At 47.5% G+C, this 18289-nt stretch overlaps 2 protein-coding genes and 1 long non-coding RNA gene across 4 annotated transcripts in view; 1 reads left to right on the forward strand and 2 right to left on the reverse strand.

Moving 5' to 3' along the window:
* Positions 1-9095, reverse strand: part of LOC135814834 (uncharacterized) — a 27915-nt gene extending 18820 nt beyond the window's left edge. Inside the window, exon 1 of the transcript XR_010553223.1 lies at positions 8692-9095. The gene's annotated coding sequence lies outside the window, so the exon portion shown is untranslated. The remainder of the gene's footprint in view (positions 1-8691) is intronic.
* LOC135813646 (uncharacterized) lies at positions 2455-4857 on the reverse strand. The gene is made up of 4 exons (XR_010553067.1): positions 4151-4857; positions 3729-3783; positions 3534-3637; positions 2455-2619 (listed from the first exon to the last, which is right to left on the reverse strand). It is a non-coding gene; the product is annotated as an uncharacterized LOC135813646 (long non-coding RNA).
* Positions 9096-9119: 24 nt separating the features above from the next.
* On the forward strand, positions 9120-17060 carry LOC135814833 (proteoglycan 4-like). Of its 2 annotated transcripts, XM_065328014.1 has the most exons (6): positions 9120-9473; positions 11940-12086; positions 12660-12768; positions 13301-14114; positions 14779-15615; positions 16304-17060. In XM_065328014.1, exons 1-6 carry the CDS (start codon positions 9377-9379, stop codon positions 16544-16546), a joined length of 2247 nt encoding a protein of 748 aa, XP_065184086.1. In that variant the 5' UTR covers positions 9120-9376; the 3' UTR covers positions 16547-17060. The 2 variants fall into 2 exon arrangements, with proteins under 2 accessions (XP_065184086.1, XP_065184087.1); XM_065328015.1 differs by lacking the exons at positions 9120-9473; positions 11940-12086 and adding an exon at positions 12143-12519.
* The last annotated feature ends 1229 nt before the right edge of the window (positions 17061-18289 follow it).

Consider the following 18289-nt stretch of genomic DNA (forward strand, 5'->3'; position numbering starts at 1 on the left):
GTACTAGAACTAAGTCTGGGGTCACCTCGTGGACACATACTGTATAAGCAGAAAATTTCAAGAGTCGTCGGTCAATAATTTCGTCCCACTCCAAAGAAAGGGAGTTCGTCCGGATGTAAATTTCGTTCATGGATCATAAGAGTGTATTGAAAAGCTGGACAAATCGATATTAGAAACTCGGATGTTGAGCCATAAATAAATGTAGAAAGGAAAAGGACATAAGGATACGAGTTGAGAGTAACTCTCCATCACTGTAACTGGATACTATATACAGTCAGAAAGTGCAATAACTAGGTACAAAACTGACAAGAGTACTGAGTCATTCGACGTCCTGACACCTAGCTTCAACACATCTCCGTAGCGCTAACCTTGAACCTTCCAACTTTGGAGAGTTACTCTTAACTCGTATCCTTAAGTCCTTTTCCTATCTAAATCGATACTAGTCCGGCATTTGATTTAGTCCAAAAGCTCCTTGGACGAAGAAGACGAAATTAAATTCCAGACGAATATTTCTGCTTGTACAGTACTTAGTAGTACCGTACTGGCAATATTATGTTGCCGCAGTGAGGCCATGAAGCGTTACATTGGCACATGTTTGCCGCACGCAGGGCGTTACATGCAAAGTCGCACAGGAGCCGTTACACAGGTTTCTATATTGCCGCAGTCCTTTTTTTGCCGCATCACTTTTTTGCTATTGCCGCATCATTTTTTGCTTTTGCCGCATCATTTTTTCTTTTCATCCACATTGAAGGCACAGAAATTCAGTTGCTATCCAACTGTTACAAACCCGACGGCAAAGGGCGACAACGATATCAATAGAAGACTGTATATTTTAACTATCAGAGTGATCTGTTCACAAAAAGATCATCAAAAGGAAAGTGACATAGGGGAAGAGCGCTTCCTCCAAAAACTACTGTCACTCACACAGTTAATGAGTGTACAACATATTACCCATATAAAAACCGCTCTGTGAGCGGTTCTGAAAAACCTTTACTGGTGCAGCCCCGTCGTAAAAGTAAGAAATTAGAACTGGCGCATTGTCCTCCCAAATGTGAACTGATCCACCTAAATCGCGATTGACGGGACCCGAACGCACCAGTAGCACGAGGTTCCTACCTGTGGATGCAGCTGGGGACGCTGGTCCATAGCCAAAGCCAAAGCGGCAAAGGTGGGCTTCGGGGTAGATCTAAGTGTTGTATGGTAACTTGATCAGCGCCGACGCCGGCTGTGATCCTGTGCCCTCCCGACCTCGTGCTACTGGTGCGTTCGGGTCCCGTCAATCGCGATTTAGGTGGATCAGTTCACATTTGGGAGGACAATGCACCAGTTCTAATTTCTTACTTTTACGACGGGGCTGCACCAGTAAAGGTTTTTCAGAACCGCTCACAGAGCGGTTTTTATATGGGTAATTTCAGTTCTTTTTCTGTTCCCTCCCCCACCCCAGCCCAGCTCCGAAGATAAACATGGTGAGCACACGCGCGCGATGCACTGTATGTAGCCATGCGAGTGCAGTAGCACACTGATACATTCCAGCCCTCCCCACCTCGCTACCTCGCACACAGACACCTTGTGACAAACACGCACATGCACATGGCACACACACACACATGGGCACGCACACACATACATACATACACACACACACGACCCAAACAGGAAATTCTTGATGAACATTGTATAATGCCATGCAAAGCAGTGGCCACCATACTTCAGGAAGTCAGTTGTGAAACAAAAATAATTCAACTACAATGTGTAGGTAAGCTGGCGGCCAAAGCACAACATTGCAAACCGTGATATTTGCCTAAGGATTGCAGTTTGCAGACCACACCATGGAAGCAATGAATACAGAATTATTGTAATGTCATACAAAGACAAGCAAAGAAGTGGCCACCATACACCAGAAACTTGCAGAAAGTCACATATCCAACAGATAGAGAAGTGAACAGCATCTGGTACAGCCCACACAAAACCAAGCTGACCTGATACTCGTCCGAAGATCGTAAGTGGCAGATCCTTTTCAACGATAGCATGCAGGTGTACGTTACACGCATGGACAAAATCTAGGGGTGAAAGTTGGCATTGAGATCCCGAGTTCGAGTCCTCTGATTTTCTCCGATCGAATATTCGAGTATTCGAGTATTCTTCATCTCCTAAAAATTGCACACCGAGGGCCTTAAAATCACATGATACGACCCTGATTGAACCGAGTGGCAGTCATTTTTCTCTGGTATATTGGTTGCTGGGTCATTTGGGCTCTCTCTACTCGTGAACAAATGTTCACCACCAGTCTGCACGTCAATATCTGCCGAATGCTGCTCTGAAACTGCAGATTTCTGTGGTAAATGCATGTACCACGTATGAACGAGTACTCTGATTTATTCCGAGTACGATTATTTCTGAAAAAACCGAGCGAGTACTCGAGTATTCGATATAATTGTTTCACCCCTAACAAAATCTGACCGTGTCACCGGCATACATTGTCATCACATGCATACCCCACAAGTTACACACATGCACAGTAGAAGCACAATAAAAGCAATGGAAAAATATGAAGGGGCTGCTGAAGCATCTTCACACTTCAATTTCAGACTTCGATGTGGTCGTCACGGGGTGATATACCTGCAAGATACAAGTGATACAGAAAGAAAGCATAAGGTCGTGAGGTAGGCTATGAGACACCACAAATGGGTCACCTACATGTATGTTCAGGGCTGGTGTACACACACACGCAGAATTATCATAATCGAGAATTTCCCAAACTACAGAAGAGCAATGAAATCCATTTGCATGCACAGGAGCAATTTTGCAGTATGATGCGCAGCTCGGGAATACACCTGTTGGCAATGGATTACATTCCCATTGGAGTTCCCATTCACGTGGGATTCACAGAAGCAATTTGGCAGTGTGCTGCGCAATGCGACACGACCTGCGATTCTGCGTGCGATGCAAACTCGCACAAAATACCATTGACAGAATCACGACAAGTCGTCAGCGATGCAACAGCGCCTTGCTGACGTGCCGCAAGTCAAAGCTCAATGAGAATGCGTTTGTCGGTTACAACTGGTACAAATGTACAAGCAATTTCTGAAAATGCTCCTGTGAATCCTGCTTTAAGCAGTGCAGGAATGTCCCTCCTCCGCTCCCCCCCCCCCCTCCACACCCTCAGGGAACTTGACAAGGAAGGGTGGTCTTCGCGGTTCCCAACATCTATTTGCAGTTTCTGGTCTCCACTATGTCTTTTTAATGGGGATTTGTACGTACCATAAAAGCAAGCCTAAAAAATGAACAGCACATTTGCCGTTCCCCCACTGGGGAGGATGCGTTCCACAGCTATCCTGACAAGATATTCCGAGAAGCGGTGCTGAGTGCAATGCATTGTGAAACTGAAAAAGCTGACCAAGCCGCGGCATATAACGTCTAAACTTCAATTGTAGTTCGCCAGCTGACTACTTTCAGACTCCATGTAGGTCGGAGTACATCTGGCTTAAAAGTTGACAACAACGGCGCACGCACATAAGCAATGGCCACCTTACCTGTACTGTAGCAGTACTTCCGAGTTCCCGTATGGGAGTTCCATCACTGTGTGTGCAATAGCAGCCTCATCGGACCAGTTCAATGCGACGCGGACAGTCCGACACTGAGGAGGACATTGAAGAAGTCAGAGACAGGAAGAATGGTTGATTTACAATTCAACTAGCAAGGCTGAACACCCACGAAGTTCCACTCACCATTGTGCCGTCCTTCTTGGAATGCAGAAATAACGCTTCCTCTCGAGAACGCAGCCTGTGACAGAGAAAAAGGAAGGAGCATCGCCATCGGCATTGGTCCTCTGCTATCACCGATTGCCGAGTTGCACAGTTCACTCTAACAAGACTGAGGATGTTCAAGAACTCCCCATCCATACCATTATTGGAGTAAGAGGAAAGGTCAGATTGCCTAGTTCCTAGGGCCTAGCATTCCTGGATGCCAGGAGGTGCTGCCCCCCCCCCCCCCCCCGCCCCTCCCTTCTACTGCCTGGACAGGGCAACATATGTGACAGCGTTCACCAGTACAGCCGGAGGAGAACATGGGAGAAGGCAAAAAGGGCAACACACATGAATCCCTTATAAACAAGCAGTGGCAACTCTAGCACCAGCAATGTTGGACTTACATCCCAGCCATTGCCGCCGGATTCAGCGGCTTCTTCTTCTTCGTCTCCCATCTTGGAAGCACTCCTTTCCGTGGCGTAAGTTCAGTCCTGGGATCGGGAGTACAGTCGGAGGAGAATGTCGGAAAAGGCAAAAAGGCAACACACATGATTCCCTTATAAGCAAGCAGTGGCAACTCTAGCACCGGCAATGTTGGACTTACATCCCAGCCATTGCCGCCGGATTCCCACGCTTCCTCTTCGTCGTCTTCCAGTTCCCAGGTTCCATCTTGCAAATACTCCTTCCCGTAAGTACATTGTAAGTGCAGTCCTGGCCTGCGTGGATGCGCAGTACATTGACGATGGCGGAGATGGAGCAGGTCAGGGAGCCCTATAGGGCCCCGAGAGCAGATTGTGGCCAAATTCGGGACGATGCCGGACGCCAGTCAGTATGAAGTAGCGAATTGCGGACCGCCATGCCACGTAGATTGGGGTCGCGGGGTCATAATCCACGGGCATTACTCGTACGTTGCTCCAAAAAAGGGCACTGCACTGTTCCACAGTTGCTGTTAGCGGTCGCCAAAGGCACTTGGTAGGCCGGTAATTGGGTCACGTGTCAACAAAGTGTCAACAACGTGTCAACAAAGTGTCGACCACGTGTCTTTAGCGGTACACTAATTTTGGTGTCCCCAAACTGAAAACATCGAGCACCAGTATGGAAAGGCTTTAGACAGAAAGCCTTTCCAATTACAAAGTCACCGTGGCTATCATTAGTCATCACTGCTGCTGGACCTCGGGAAAGAAGAAACCATTGAGATCGCCAACCACTGAATGATGCTTGGGCGTGATTTTCTTCACGCCGAAGGCGAATAGAGACTTCTGCATTGTCACAAGGAAACTGGTAAACACATCGCTCTTCTTAGCAAAACGACCTCGGGAAAGAAGAAACCATTGAGATCGCCAACCACTGAGTGATGCGCCTTCGAGTGTCAGGACTTCCTGCTGCGTCCAGTTTTGAACTTTTCACCACGCGGTACACGTGCTTTCACAGTTTTCAGCCTTTTTTTGCAGTGCAAACTGCAATGAAAAGATCGCCGCACCCCGCCGGACGCGCGTTACGAACTCAACGAAAATTTGTCGCACTAGCCTGGTCGCGCGTTACGCCGCACCCCCCTGCGTTACGCATTACGCGGCAACATATATTGCCAGTACGGCAGTAGTAGAATTTATTATTTTGATAGGGAAGGCCCTACAGACGTTGCCGTCTTGTTACAGGGAACCCTAAGTGCTCTTTACAGAGCGAAACAAAAACTTATAGTAGATCTACTTACACTGTTGCCTGTTTTTACTCGTTATACTTCGAAGTATTTTATTCCTGTCGGTGTGCTTTTTCGGCGGAGCTTTTGGTTGTATCTGAGCGTATTTTCAAAAGAACATTGACCCCCACCCCCACCCCTTAGAATACAGAGGGCTTTAACCGGGGCACGACCCCGTACTGTTCATATGGTCGCAAGACCGGGGACTCTATCAACTGGTCTTTGGTTGGAGTCAGGAACTTTGTTTTCCATAATGTGTCCTCTGCCTTATGCTATGCTGTTATCATCATATGGGTACTGCTTGGTAGTAAAAAATAAAGTCTGCACATCCGGGTTAGAAACACAAAGAGCTTACAAAGACTTTAAGTTGTAGGAGTACTTTGTAAAAACTGACACTATCCAGTAGACCTCTTCACATGTACATGTACATGTACTAGGGGTTCCAGGATCTGGCCGACTGGGTTCGAGGACTTTCTCCACGCGCTACACACAAAAGTTTGGTCGCGCGATGACGGCTCATTCTAGGCCAGTGCGCTGGGATATCGTAAGTTCTGGAGGATTTTTGAAGTCACCAGTGGCTTCCTGAGGTTTTCAGCTGTCCAATGTGGGGTTTTTGATCGCCGTGCGGCGAAATTAGGCCATTGCGATCAGTCAAAGAAGAAATTGAAGGCGATTTTCAAGTCTAAAATGGCATCTTAGGGGATTCTTAAACCGATTTTCAGCTTCAGCACCCAAAAACCTTTCGGAATCACCCATGCCGGTGTTTTTCTCAAGCAAGGCAGAGCAGCGCAACAAAATTTGAGTGCGCCGAGTAGGACTAAAAGCACCTCCGACATGGCGATTTTTTCAAGTGCGAGGAAGAAGAGTAGATCTACACTAGAAACTAGGTGTTACCCCCAGCGCAGTCAGCTGATCGCGAGTATCAAGCAGCACGAAGACCAGGATTGCGCTGTGCCTAGTGAGCACGACGTAGTACACGATTCTGTACTATCTCCTGTTTGCGAGGAACAAGGAGAACAGGCGGCGGCTTGGATTTACGACTCGTGCGCTGGCGGAGAACAGTGAGCTGCCGTCATTACCGATCGAACTGGTTGGTGTTGGAGCTGATGCAGTATCTCTCACCATGATCAGCCTGATCCCAGCTCCCATCGACAGCGTCTTCTGGATTTGGTTCGCAACTTGCAAGCTCTGCAGAAGACGGCATCGGCAACATCAACATTGGCGTGTTTGTGACTTGCCGTCCTTGTCGGCAATGGCCAAAGCCGTGCTGGTGACTTGAGGTCCTTGTCGGCCAAAGGCGTGTGAAGAAGAGGGGTAGGTTCGCCGAATCGAAGCGTGCATATGTCATCCGCTCAAGGCAAGGATAAGAGGCCGGCTGTAAACTGTGACAAAATTTCATCTGATTCGTGTGAAAATGTATGTAGCTAGGTGGTGGCTATGCAGTAGTTTGACCATGTTTTGAGCCGATTTCCCATTTGATCGCCAGAGAAAAATACACCCATTTCGCTGTAGAAAAATGGCTATAACTTTCGAATGCCTGGACCGATTTTGATAAAATTGGTACCATAGTATTTCTCATTTCCTCGGTGACATTGTCCAAGAACAAGCTAGCTTGAATTATGAATTTGAAATTTTGACTGGAATCCCTACATGTACAACGACTTGAGAGTGGTGAATTTGACATTGCACTTTAGAAACCAAATTTGGTAAGTTTTATACATGTGCAATGTACACAATAGAAAAAGTACATGAAGTTCCAGATCTGGAGTCATGGCTATGCCAGTGGATCAGTGGTGCATGTGCATGTACATGTATCAGAGCCAGCCAAGCACGTCAGCCAGTGGTCGATGCATGTTTGTGCGCAAACCCCTCATTGCACACATAAACACTGGCAGTTATGTTCGGCGTACAATCAGGCATTTAAAAACCATGCATCCCTATCTATAACTTATATGTACAAGCATTCGTAGTTCCCTCACAGGAGTCTTTTCTAGCACATGCTGTGAAAATAGACACAGCCATGCGTATCCTAGTGTTTGGATGTGGCTCAGAGTTCATTTCACTGATTTTCAAGGGCATTTACAGCCGTTGGATTCCACTAAGCAGTCGTAGCCTGGTGAAGAGACGGTGCTTTGTGCTAGTGGCAGTGAACTCTAGGTCTGACCCAGTATAAATACGCCACAATTGCTGCTCCATGACAGCCCTAGCCAAGAGCTTACTACTACTTCAAGTAGTATCATGTTGCGGCTCAGCACCAGTACATGTATTCCCATTCAGGGACAACCCCAACCATCATCAGTAACAACTGGCGGCTTGCTGAAGCAGTTCACCCACATCTAGATCTGCACAGACATGACAGGACTCAGCCTTGGCCATGTCCTTGGATAGTACCCATATATGTATACCGTGTACATGTATGGGCATTATCCAAGTGCAAGTACATGTACATGTACATCGTATGTGCGCAGTCCAAGTAGAGTATTAATAATGCTCTACTTGGATAATGCGATCATCATGGGCCATGGGACAGTTAAAGAATTCAATTTGACAAATAAAATGCAGCAAGTGGCACTGTGGGTAATGTTAGGTGGAGTATGACTGACTCGTACACAAGGGTGCTGGTTCACATGTACTGCCATAATTATAACCTGCAAGGATAACTGGGCTGACAACTAACTAACTAATTGCAGACCAATGGCAATGTCAGTACAACTTGCATGATCCTGTACATTGTACATGTACAATTGTGCAACCGATCACTAGACAGTAGTTTTGGTTTGCAGGTTTTTTTTGTAAGACTGCCTGTAGAGCAGCATCATTGATTAATTACCAGTAGGTGGTCTCCTGGTGTATCAGTGTTGTTTTTGATCTGAAGACCCACCAACCGGGTGCCAGAGAGGGGGGGGGGGGGGGGTTGGGGCGAAAGAAGAGGCCTTAGGTGAACCCAACCTGGTATACAGCACTTGTGGTAGGGATTCCCTGCAGCTCTGACCCCCCCCCCCCTCCCAGCACCATGGCCGTTTCTGTAGATTTAGAATATTTTGTCAGCAGCTTTTGTACCCCGGCAGTGCTACCCGTCCTTGTTCCCCTGTTATTGGATCCTTGCCTGCATACATGTATATACAGCACGTACTACTAATACTAGTAATAGGCGGGGTACAGCTCCCAGTTGGAGTACATGTATAATTATAGTAATTTATACATTGTAGAACCATTCAGAACCCCATGTATGGAACAATTGTAACAAACCTTGAATTCAGGAGTTGAAGTGCGCCGCTTCATATCCCACGCTTGAGCCAGCTACAACTCCATCGAAGATTCAGCAATCTTGAACTCATTACATCCCAGGAATGGTTGGCAGAAACGCCCCATATTTGTACGTCCATGTCGGAGGAGTCTTGCGCATAGCTGCATCCATTCTCCGCAGAGGGTGGCAGTGAATCCTCTCCAGATCTCAAGAGGGTATTTATCCCGTCCACTTCGACGGCAGCATGATGGACTGTCCCGACAGCATAGGGTTTGGCGATGCGCTTGAAAGCCATGCATGCACCGCACGGCCCTCAACAAACACATACGCCAGCAAGCGCACAAGTAGAGGAGCAGGTTTCTTGTTTGTTGGATTACGGAGTTCCCTTGTTCCAACTACTTCACTCTTTCGTGCAGAGCTCAGAAGTGCAGTCAAGCAAACCATGTCGTCCTGGAACGGCAACGAGACTGGGATAGAACTGGGGTAACAATCAGGTTGTTTCTGAGATGATTGGCTGCAGAGCGTTAGATGCAACTGGATTGTAGGGAGCGCATTGCTGCCCGGAGGAGGCATTTCACTGGCAAACTGACACATTTCTTGAACGAGCCTGCCCAGTTTAGCGGGTTCCTGTACTCTTTCAGCATAGCCAGGCGCCCGCCGGTGGCATAAGTTTTGCAATACACCAACATGCTACTGTTGCCCAAAGAATTAGCGCTGTTCCTGGTGTGTATCGGCCAAGGAGGACTACCCTCTGGTGTGCAAGCAGCCTCGCTGTCTCAAATTGGTAAGGAAACTATGCGTTAGTCCGTCGTCACAGTGACTGCACTCCAGCAGATCCACACCCGGTTACGGGTAGATCTACCCCCGCCGTTCGGTCCGATGTCACACTTCGAGCTTCTGTTAGTAGTGTTACTAACTGTTGTAGATATGCCTGATAGAGATAGTAGTGTGATGTGACTGGGCGTGAACTGTCACCTTGAACCCCAGCCCTGCCAGATCAGATCTGATCATGTCAGTTGAGTAATCTTGCCACGAGCTAGACTAGCCTAGGCTAGAGACTGAGAGATGGAGTAGAGTCTAGCGACGTAGTGTAGAGTGTAGAGAGAGCGAGATGGGAAATCCGACTGTTGCGGCTATAGCTGCTATTTACTTGGTTTCTAAATGTAGCAACTCATTGGTGTCAGCTTGAAGGATCGAGAGCTCACGACATACACTGTTTACAGTACAGTTTACTCGGGTAGGCTACACACACTGTCACAAACTTGACAAAGCAAGACATACACATAACCGTGATAACGGCTACTGGTAGATTTACACGACTGGCCATGACGACACAATGTGCACATCACCAGCTTCACACTTCAGACGCTATGCAACAGAATTTGTTTATCAAGTTGGTACATACATGTAAGTACGTTTTGGCAGCAAGACCTCACACGACTCGATAAGCAAAGATAATACACAACAAGATCGTGTGTCATGTCATTTTGCGGGATTGTCAGTCCTGTGCTTTGCTGGTGGTGTCAGAATTCTTTTAGCGCCTTGCTCAGATCTACCATTTACTTCCAATCTTTCAACTCTGTATAGTCTGCGGAATGCCTTCTCACGAGTCACTCAGCTCATGGAGACCGTCACCTGGCTACTCAGTATTAGCATTACGTGTATTGCTCTTAGTGTTACCGGACTTATACCCACCCCCGTTTACATCTGCGTACCGACAATACTGTACTTTTAGACTAGTACTAGTAGTATGTTCTTGATGGGTGGTCACGTCAGGGTCTAAGCTCTCTGGTGCAGGGTGTATTGACTATTGAGTATTGTGCAACGGTGACTGGTCTATTGCCGGTGACTATCTATCATAGCTCAGGCTGAACTGACATGACCATGATGACTGATGACTGATGTCAGTGCTGCATCCCCTACAGTATAGTCAGGTTGTGGGAATTAGTTAGCATACTTAGCTCCACAACAGTCCTCTATCAGTATCACTTACTAGTACTGCAGCCTACAGGGGCGTTGATCCTACTGCGTCAAGACCGACTTGGAGACGTGCTTCCCATATTGGCACTGAGCAGAACCTCCGAAATAGTGTTCAAATAGTATTAATGTTATTTAACTGATTGCTATGATGACCCATCGGGGCTACTGGGCATGCATTGGGCGTGAAGCAATGACATGCAGTACTACAGGTACATTAAAAAATTGTAGTGCTAGTCGATATTGACGTGACAGAGTGAAAGGGTCCAGTCACGACTCTAGTGCGGGGACAATGGGCGAATGGGGTACGCAGCTGCAGCTTCTTGTGACAGGCTCCCGCCTCAAGATCCGTGATTGCCAATACTTACCTGTAACACTATCGCCTGGGCACTGCCGTCCAAAATTAATATTAAAATTTACCGGTCGATCTCTATCCTGCCCTTGCGGCCTCCTGAGTGGCATGGTGGGTGATGCGAATTTCACCATTGCGCCAGATGTGCCGATGGAAACACTCAATGATCGCTAATTGCTTGAGAGACACGACCAATCTCTAGTCGATGGGTCGTTTGACTCTCAGCTGTGAAACTTGCCTGGTCCTGAATTTTAATTACAGTCACTGCCCTTCCGTCTTCTCCAGGAAATGTGTGGCCGACAAATCCTGTATGGTATGATAATCAGTAATTTACATTGTATATGCCTGGAATGAATGCACACATGCTGTGTCGTGCTCTCCCCCCCCCCCCTCGCATCATGAATGGGTCGGGGGGGGGGGGGGCAATAACTGGGTCGTCTTTCCTAAATCCAGTATTCAGCGATCAATTCGTTGCATTCTTTTGTGTGACCATCACTTCAAAAGTCACTGTCTGCCAGATATCCTGTGAAACACCGATACTACAATATAATTATAGTACATGTACATGTACCTTCTTCAAGCTGAAATAATGGCAGAAGCCATACCGGTAGGCACAATCCTGCAAAAGTGCAAGGTAGTGCTTACTGTTTTCTGGTCACGGTGGTCGGTGGTGGCATGGTATTGGTATCCATACTGGGCCGTAGTGCAGCAGTTGTCGTGGGGAGGTGGGGAGAGGGGGAGGGAGATCTGGACCACCTGCACCTGCAATCTTGTACATTCAGCTTTCAAGACTAAGTGTACAATACTCAATCAAGAGTACACCGATCTTGCTACATTATTGACTCACTGCTTCAAACCATTGACAATGCATTCTTGCTTTGTCTTTGACCTCATTTCGCTCGCGATGCTCTTCTTGTTTAGAACTGGCGGATGCACTGGATGCCATAGCGTCTCCTGGCCAAGACTCGCATTCATGGCTAGAGCATACCGCTGCTGCAATACCTGCCATTGCTGCACTGTGCCTCTTCGTGGTCTGCATAGCTCTGTGTGCTGGACGAAAGCAGCAATGTAAGTACAATCATGTACGTACAATCATGTACATGACTATTGTGTACATGCACTTGTGCCAGCGTTCCCTCCCGAGTCTTCACGTATTTTAGTGTGGACTATTCACGGAGCACACACGTTTCACTTCACTGATGACGTACATGACTGTCATGTTCTGCTTCCCTGGCTCAGTTCTGTCCCCATGCCATGGCATCAGTCAAGATGAACGGTACTTTCTGATTTAGAATAGACTTGATTCGACATTATCTTTGTTTTCACGATGACAGGCCGAAGTCAATATGCGATAAGACTGATCTACACTAGGACGCGGCCTCTTAGTATTACAAAGCACTGCAGCTAGCCCTCAATACAGTATTTTTAGTTTTGTGGCTTTACTGCTCGGGCTCGGACCCCACTACTCAGTAGAATCTCACCACGCCATGGATGGTTAGGGGTAAGTCAAGCTACTGGTACTAAGCAGTGAAACGTATCTTCCGGTATTCTTTCTTCGATCTGTGACATTGATCGGTTGTACATGCACGTTGTTGTATGCCTGTGTCACGTGGTTGCGATGCCCCCAAATAATACCCGCAGTGAATATCAGTGATGAAGGCGAGGCTGAAGAAGAGGGAACGACGTCAATCTTCTCCTGTTGCCAGCCACGAATTCTGAATAAAGAACCCAGCGTTATACCACAGGACAGGTACATGTACATGTGCAAGCTACACTAGAGAATTGCTTGTGATCCAGCCACGAGTCAGTGAGCATGCTTAGTTGTACTGTACTATGCTCACAGGTCATATCCTCCAGCATGTTCACTTATACCTATGTTACTGTACCATCAGTAGATCTACCATGCACAGCATTGGGCTGATGCTGGTCAGTGTATTGTGCATGCAGGCTACATTGTAGATGGCATGGTACCTGAAAGAGTAAGAGCACTGCCACATAGAGCTATTTAATAGCTCTATGTGGCAGTGCTCTTGCTACTACCATAAGCACAATCTCTCCATAGACATGTACCTACAGAAAGACCAATGTGTTTTGGTGAGGAATGACGCTATCCGCGGATGCTGTGAATCACGTGTATGACTGAGCTGGTAGTATCTGGTTATAATTACGGTATTCATGGTGGTGGCATGTGGTGGTATGTGTGCATGCTGCTGTGCAAAATGGACACAGTCTGCAGTATCTTACCGCGGTATTATGTGTATTGTGTTCTGTGTTCCTCTCAGCTATGCAGTGCGTGGTCCCAGCACCCAGAATTTAATAGCAGACCAGACCACAGGTAGCTCTGACCGCGTGCACATAGCCGGGCAAGGAGCAAGGCAATCTCCAACCACGCAGCACGCTCCGCAGGGTACTCGATCCTCACCAGACGTTACCCCAGGCACTCCACCAGAGACAGAGAATGGAGATGACAGCCAGCAGAATAACAGTGGTGGGCCATCGTTTCTGGGCAAAACGTTCGCCTCATTCAATGTCCTGCACTCCAAATGGCGCAATAAGTCTGATTCTCCGACGGGAAGTAACGGCTCTAAAAGCATGTCCAAGTCGCTGGAAGATCTCTCACAGGTCGACACTGGCGCAGCTCCAGCGAATGGGAAAGTAAAGCTCATGCCCCCTCCGCACCCACAACCCTACGCCCGCCATAAATCATCCCAGGAGGCGAGTGCAAACCAGTCAGCTAAGGGCAAAGCCCCGCCCGGGTACGAGGACGTTCAAGTCAGACCTCCAGTCAAGCAGCGCTCACACTCCAACACGGCCGGCAAAAGCTCCCGCGAGCACGTCTCCCAAGTGGCCAAGGATGATAACAACCCGACAGCATCAGCAGCAGTACTACCGATTGGTGGTGGCCTACTGAAGAGAGTCAAGAAGCCCAGTGTCGGTCAAAGGCGCACTGAGCCCACAAAGACTGACAGCACGGAAGGTGATCCGACCAGTGACAAGACAACAAACCCAACGGCGGCTTCTAGCGACCACGAGGCCGATCAAACGCCACAGAAGCTAATTATACATCCTGCTCCAGTCGAGCTGGCCTACAACCAGGTTAGCTAGAGACATCATCTGCCCATGCATACTACAGCAGTACTCCCACCACTATACTGTGTACGGTATGCTACATATTGCCATCCTCATCATGATAAAGAATGAAGCTTAGCTGTTAGTGTACACAAACTTCATCCATTGGTTTTATGCACCTACTTCAAGTAATTAATTACTATTGCAAGAAGGTTTCGTGATTTACAAAATACCGTAAAGTCGTGGATAAAAGCCGGGTTTGCATACAAGCACATCGCGGATAGAAGCCTGAAAATCAAACGGCTCAAATGCATTATAAGCCTGTCGCGCGTAGAAGCCTGGCTTCTATGCAAGCGCGGATCGGGTAGGTCAAGAGTGCATGCCGTATGTACAGTGCATAGTAAAACTGCCGCCATACCGGTAGTCAGTGGTAGATCTACGCGTGTCGCGCGTAGAAGCCGGGCTTCTATGCAAGCCCGGATCGGCCGATGTGCATACAAGCCTGGCAAAATATCAGTGGTGCATATAAGCATGGTACAAGCCTGGTTTGCATTGAAGCCTGATGCAGAAAGCGGCTTATGTGCTTATAAGCACGGCTTTTATCCGCGACTTTACGTTAGGTGATTACCAATGAATAGCATTATATACATCCTTTTAAAACTGCTTTCATGCCTTGCTGCTTGGTGTACAGGTTACTGTGCAACCCAAACCATCAAGCAACTCTGATCAGCAGAAATCAAGCAGAGCTGCATCAGCCTACGCCATCTCAGGGCCGCTCAAGTCTCCACCCAAGAAACCCAAACAGCCGGAGGGGATAGGAGCTTCGCCGGCAACTCCGACCTCTCCCCTCTCTTCGTCCGTGTCATCCACATCTGTTGCACTGCCCACACAGTCTAGCACCACAACTAAGCAAGCTACGCCAAGCACCCCGCCTTCACCGGCTCACCGCAGGCGCGCCCTGTCCAGCAATCGACACGGCAAGAAAGTCAAGGGCTCGAATGGCCAGGAGCAAGCACAGGTACCTCTGCCACAGCCAAGCAGCGACTATGAAAGCATCGCAATAACGGGAAAGTCGGATGTCCAAGTCCCAGCCAAGGAGACAACAGCTCAAACGCCATTGGCGGGCATGAAGCGCTACGGAGAACCACATCCGAAGACGAAAGCTCTGCCAGAAGATCCCAGCCACGATTATGATGAACTGGACGACTGTGCGTCCAAGCAACACCCCAAGCCCAATGATGTCTACAGTGTGGTGGAGAAGAAACAGGCGCTGAAGCCACCGCCGAAAGACACATACAGTATAGTGGATAAGAAGAGCACATCGCCTCCAAAGCCCTCCGATACCTACAGTGTTATAGACAAGGCTAAGCCTCCAGCAACGTCCGCACCACCAGCAGCAGCAGCAGCAGCAGTTCCATTGCCAACACCTAAAGATCTTTACAGTATTCCAGACAGGAAGGCACCAAATCAACCAGCACCCACAGAGCTCTACTCCGCTGTGGATAAGAAACCAGCAAAAGGCGACAAGGTAGGTTCATGAAACCAAACATCATTTCCACTTCTACACTTCCCAGTTTAGATTCCTGTGGGAACACTGTGGTCTGCTTAGAGAGGGGTGTTGTTGTTGTTGTTGTTGTTGTTTTTTTGTTTTGTTTTTTGTTTTTTGTTTTTTTACTACGTTCACATAACCAGCTCGAAAAGAATAAGGAAAGACAATGTTGTTGTTTCAAATCTTTATTTCAAATCTTTATTCTCACGATAGCCTTGTTGTTGTTGTTGTTGTTGTTGTTGTTGTTGTTGTTGTTGTTGTTGTTGATGTTGTTGTTGTTGTGGTCGTCGTCATTGTTATGGTCGTCGCCATCGTGGTCCATGCTGTTGTTGCAGAATTCCATAAAATGGTGCAGTACCAGGATAATTTCCAGTAAACCCGTCTAATTCCAGTATTACACACGGAAAGTTGGGTGTGGTCCTCGAAAGAGCTTCATACAAAAGGAATAGAATACGAAGCTTGGGTTGGCTGTGACTCCGAGTTTCACGCCATAGGCGTGAAACTCGGAGTCACAGCCAACCGAAGCTTCGTATTCTATTCCTTTTGTAATTCCAGTATTATTAAAAAATTTTTAATATCATTAACGCCAGGCTATCTCCAATGAACCAGGCTAATTCCGGTGTATTGTACGATATATCTTCCTATCATCTTTCTGGTACACTTGCAGCTTGTCTACACCGAACTGGCCTTCGAAGGAGAGCAGCAGGAACAGCCAAATCATGCCGCAGTGAAGAAGCCCACACCTGCACCTGTAGCACCCACCACTGTCTACGAGACACTGGATATGGACGTAAAGGCGGGAGATGCTCGCCTGCCGCAACGCACCGTCGCTGGGCTAAGAGAGGACGATAGTGACTATGAAGACATTGAGGGTGCCACGCAGATGGGCAAGGCCAAGGGAGCGAAATAACCTGCTTGCCGAGGCATAGGTGGCATCCTATCAGCTGCTCGCAGCGGCGTACACTGACATCATCAATGCCAGTTTCAGCCAATCCCTCTAGCTCTCTCCTTGGACTTGAACACCCTAATTACACGCTCAGTGTGCCATTCATGCGGCGGTGCGTGTCTGTCAGGTTACTTTTATACTAATATACGTCGTTGGTCTTGGAATTGTGTCAGTGAATGTGTACATGATAGCATGTACCCACGCCTTCATGGCACTCACAGCGTTAAAATGATTGCACCGTACATAATCACTGCACATATCCTCTCCTCAGTAAGCAACACATTCAAGCACTTCACAACAAAAACAAAACATTCAGAACACGCCTCCCAGTACATGTACATGACATGTTGGTGGAGAACTTGATGCTTACGACTGAAATTAATTTTCTTTGATGACTGCATTCTAAGTTTCTAAAACCTTCGATCATGCTCTTGAAAACTATGTACTCACTTTAAGTTAATAATTACTTTTAAACCCATACTCGTACCCATCATGTGTACCTATTGCATGATTTTGTAGCAGAATTCTTCAGTAAACCATCGGAAGCAGTTTAGATTTGAAAGAAAAGGACTTTTAAAGGTGACGATTGTGACGAATTACTGACACCGAGAGGATGGTATTGGTGGGAACTCTGCGTTGTTGGTTGCAAGAGTGACCAGGCAGCCAATTCCAAAGTGGTACTTACTTTCAAAAGTGTTCGATATCGCGAGGGCAGAGCCAAAGGAAACAAGGCTATCTTTTTGCTGTTACTGGCTCCAAGTTCCAGGGTTGTTCATCAATCTTCAGACAACCATGATGGTGGTAGTGTTAGTAGTGGTACTACAGTCCATTCAGAAAAAGATGGACTTCTAGCTTTTGGCCATAAATGGGTCAAACTTTGAGTTTTTTTAGAATTTTGTTCTGCAATCCCCTATGGAATCCTCTTCCAATTATGTTTCTGAAGTCTATTTGTCCAAAAAGCAAGCCATAACAAGAATAGGATATCGGCCAGGTTTTGCCCCAGAAGCATTGAATTGGAAAAAACCATCAAAATCCAGGCCGTTCGACCCTGCCTGCAACAGTGCATTGGGAAAAAACCCCAGTTCAGGTACCCTTTTTGGACTCTTTTTCAAAGTTCAAATTTCGCAGCACTGCACTGTACAATGAAATCACGAAAAATCGCCAAATACGGGAGCTCGCCAGAGCCAGGGCCCATCTTTTTCTGAATGGACTGTAGTGGTACGTAGTACCTAGCGTTAAAAAAGGCGTGGCAAATTTGCGCAGCAGATCAGTGGCGTGTCCAGGATTTGGCTGAGGGGGGGTTGCGGCCGGGATCAAGGCGGGATGGGGTGGGGGTAGATGACATCATGCTACTGTCCCAGGTCAGCCAATTTGAAAACCGATTTTGAAAACCGATGTCAAGAAGCTCCTCGACCTCCTGTAGCCCCTTCTTCAACAGTTATTCACCCGAACGGCCCCAGAGACTGTTCCGAAGGATCAGCGCACCACACGGGGGACAAGTGTCGAACTTCCTTCAAGTTCCCTTTCTTCGTGGGCCTGCGGGACGATCGAGCATGATGTTTTGGGGAAGCATTCTCTGGAACGCTCTCCCCTCTGATTTTAGAGTGATACGTGTCCCTGGTCCTTTCCGAAAAGCTCTTTCTGCCATTGATATACTTACTTTATCCTCGTTCAACTTTTATTATCTGCCATAAATTCCAACATTCT

Source organism: Sycon ciliatum, chromosome 4, assembly GCF_964019385.1.
Source record: "Sycon ciliatum chromosome 4, ocSycCili1.1, whole genome shotgun sequence".
NCBI lineage: Eukaryota > Metazoa > Porifera > Calcarea > Leucosolenida > Sycettidae > Sycon > Sycon ciliatum.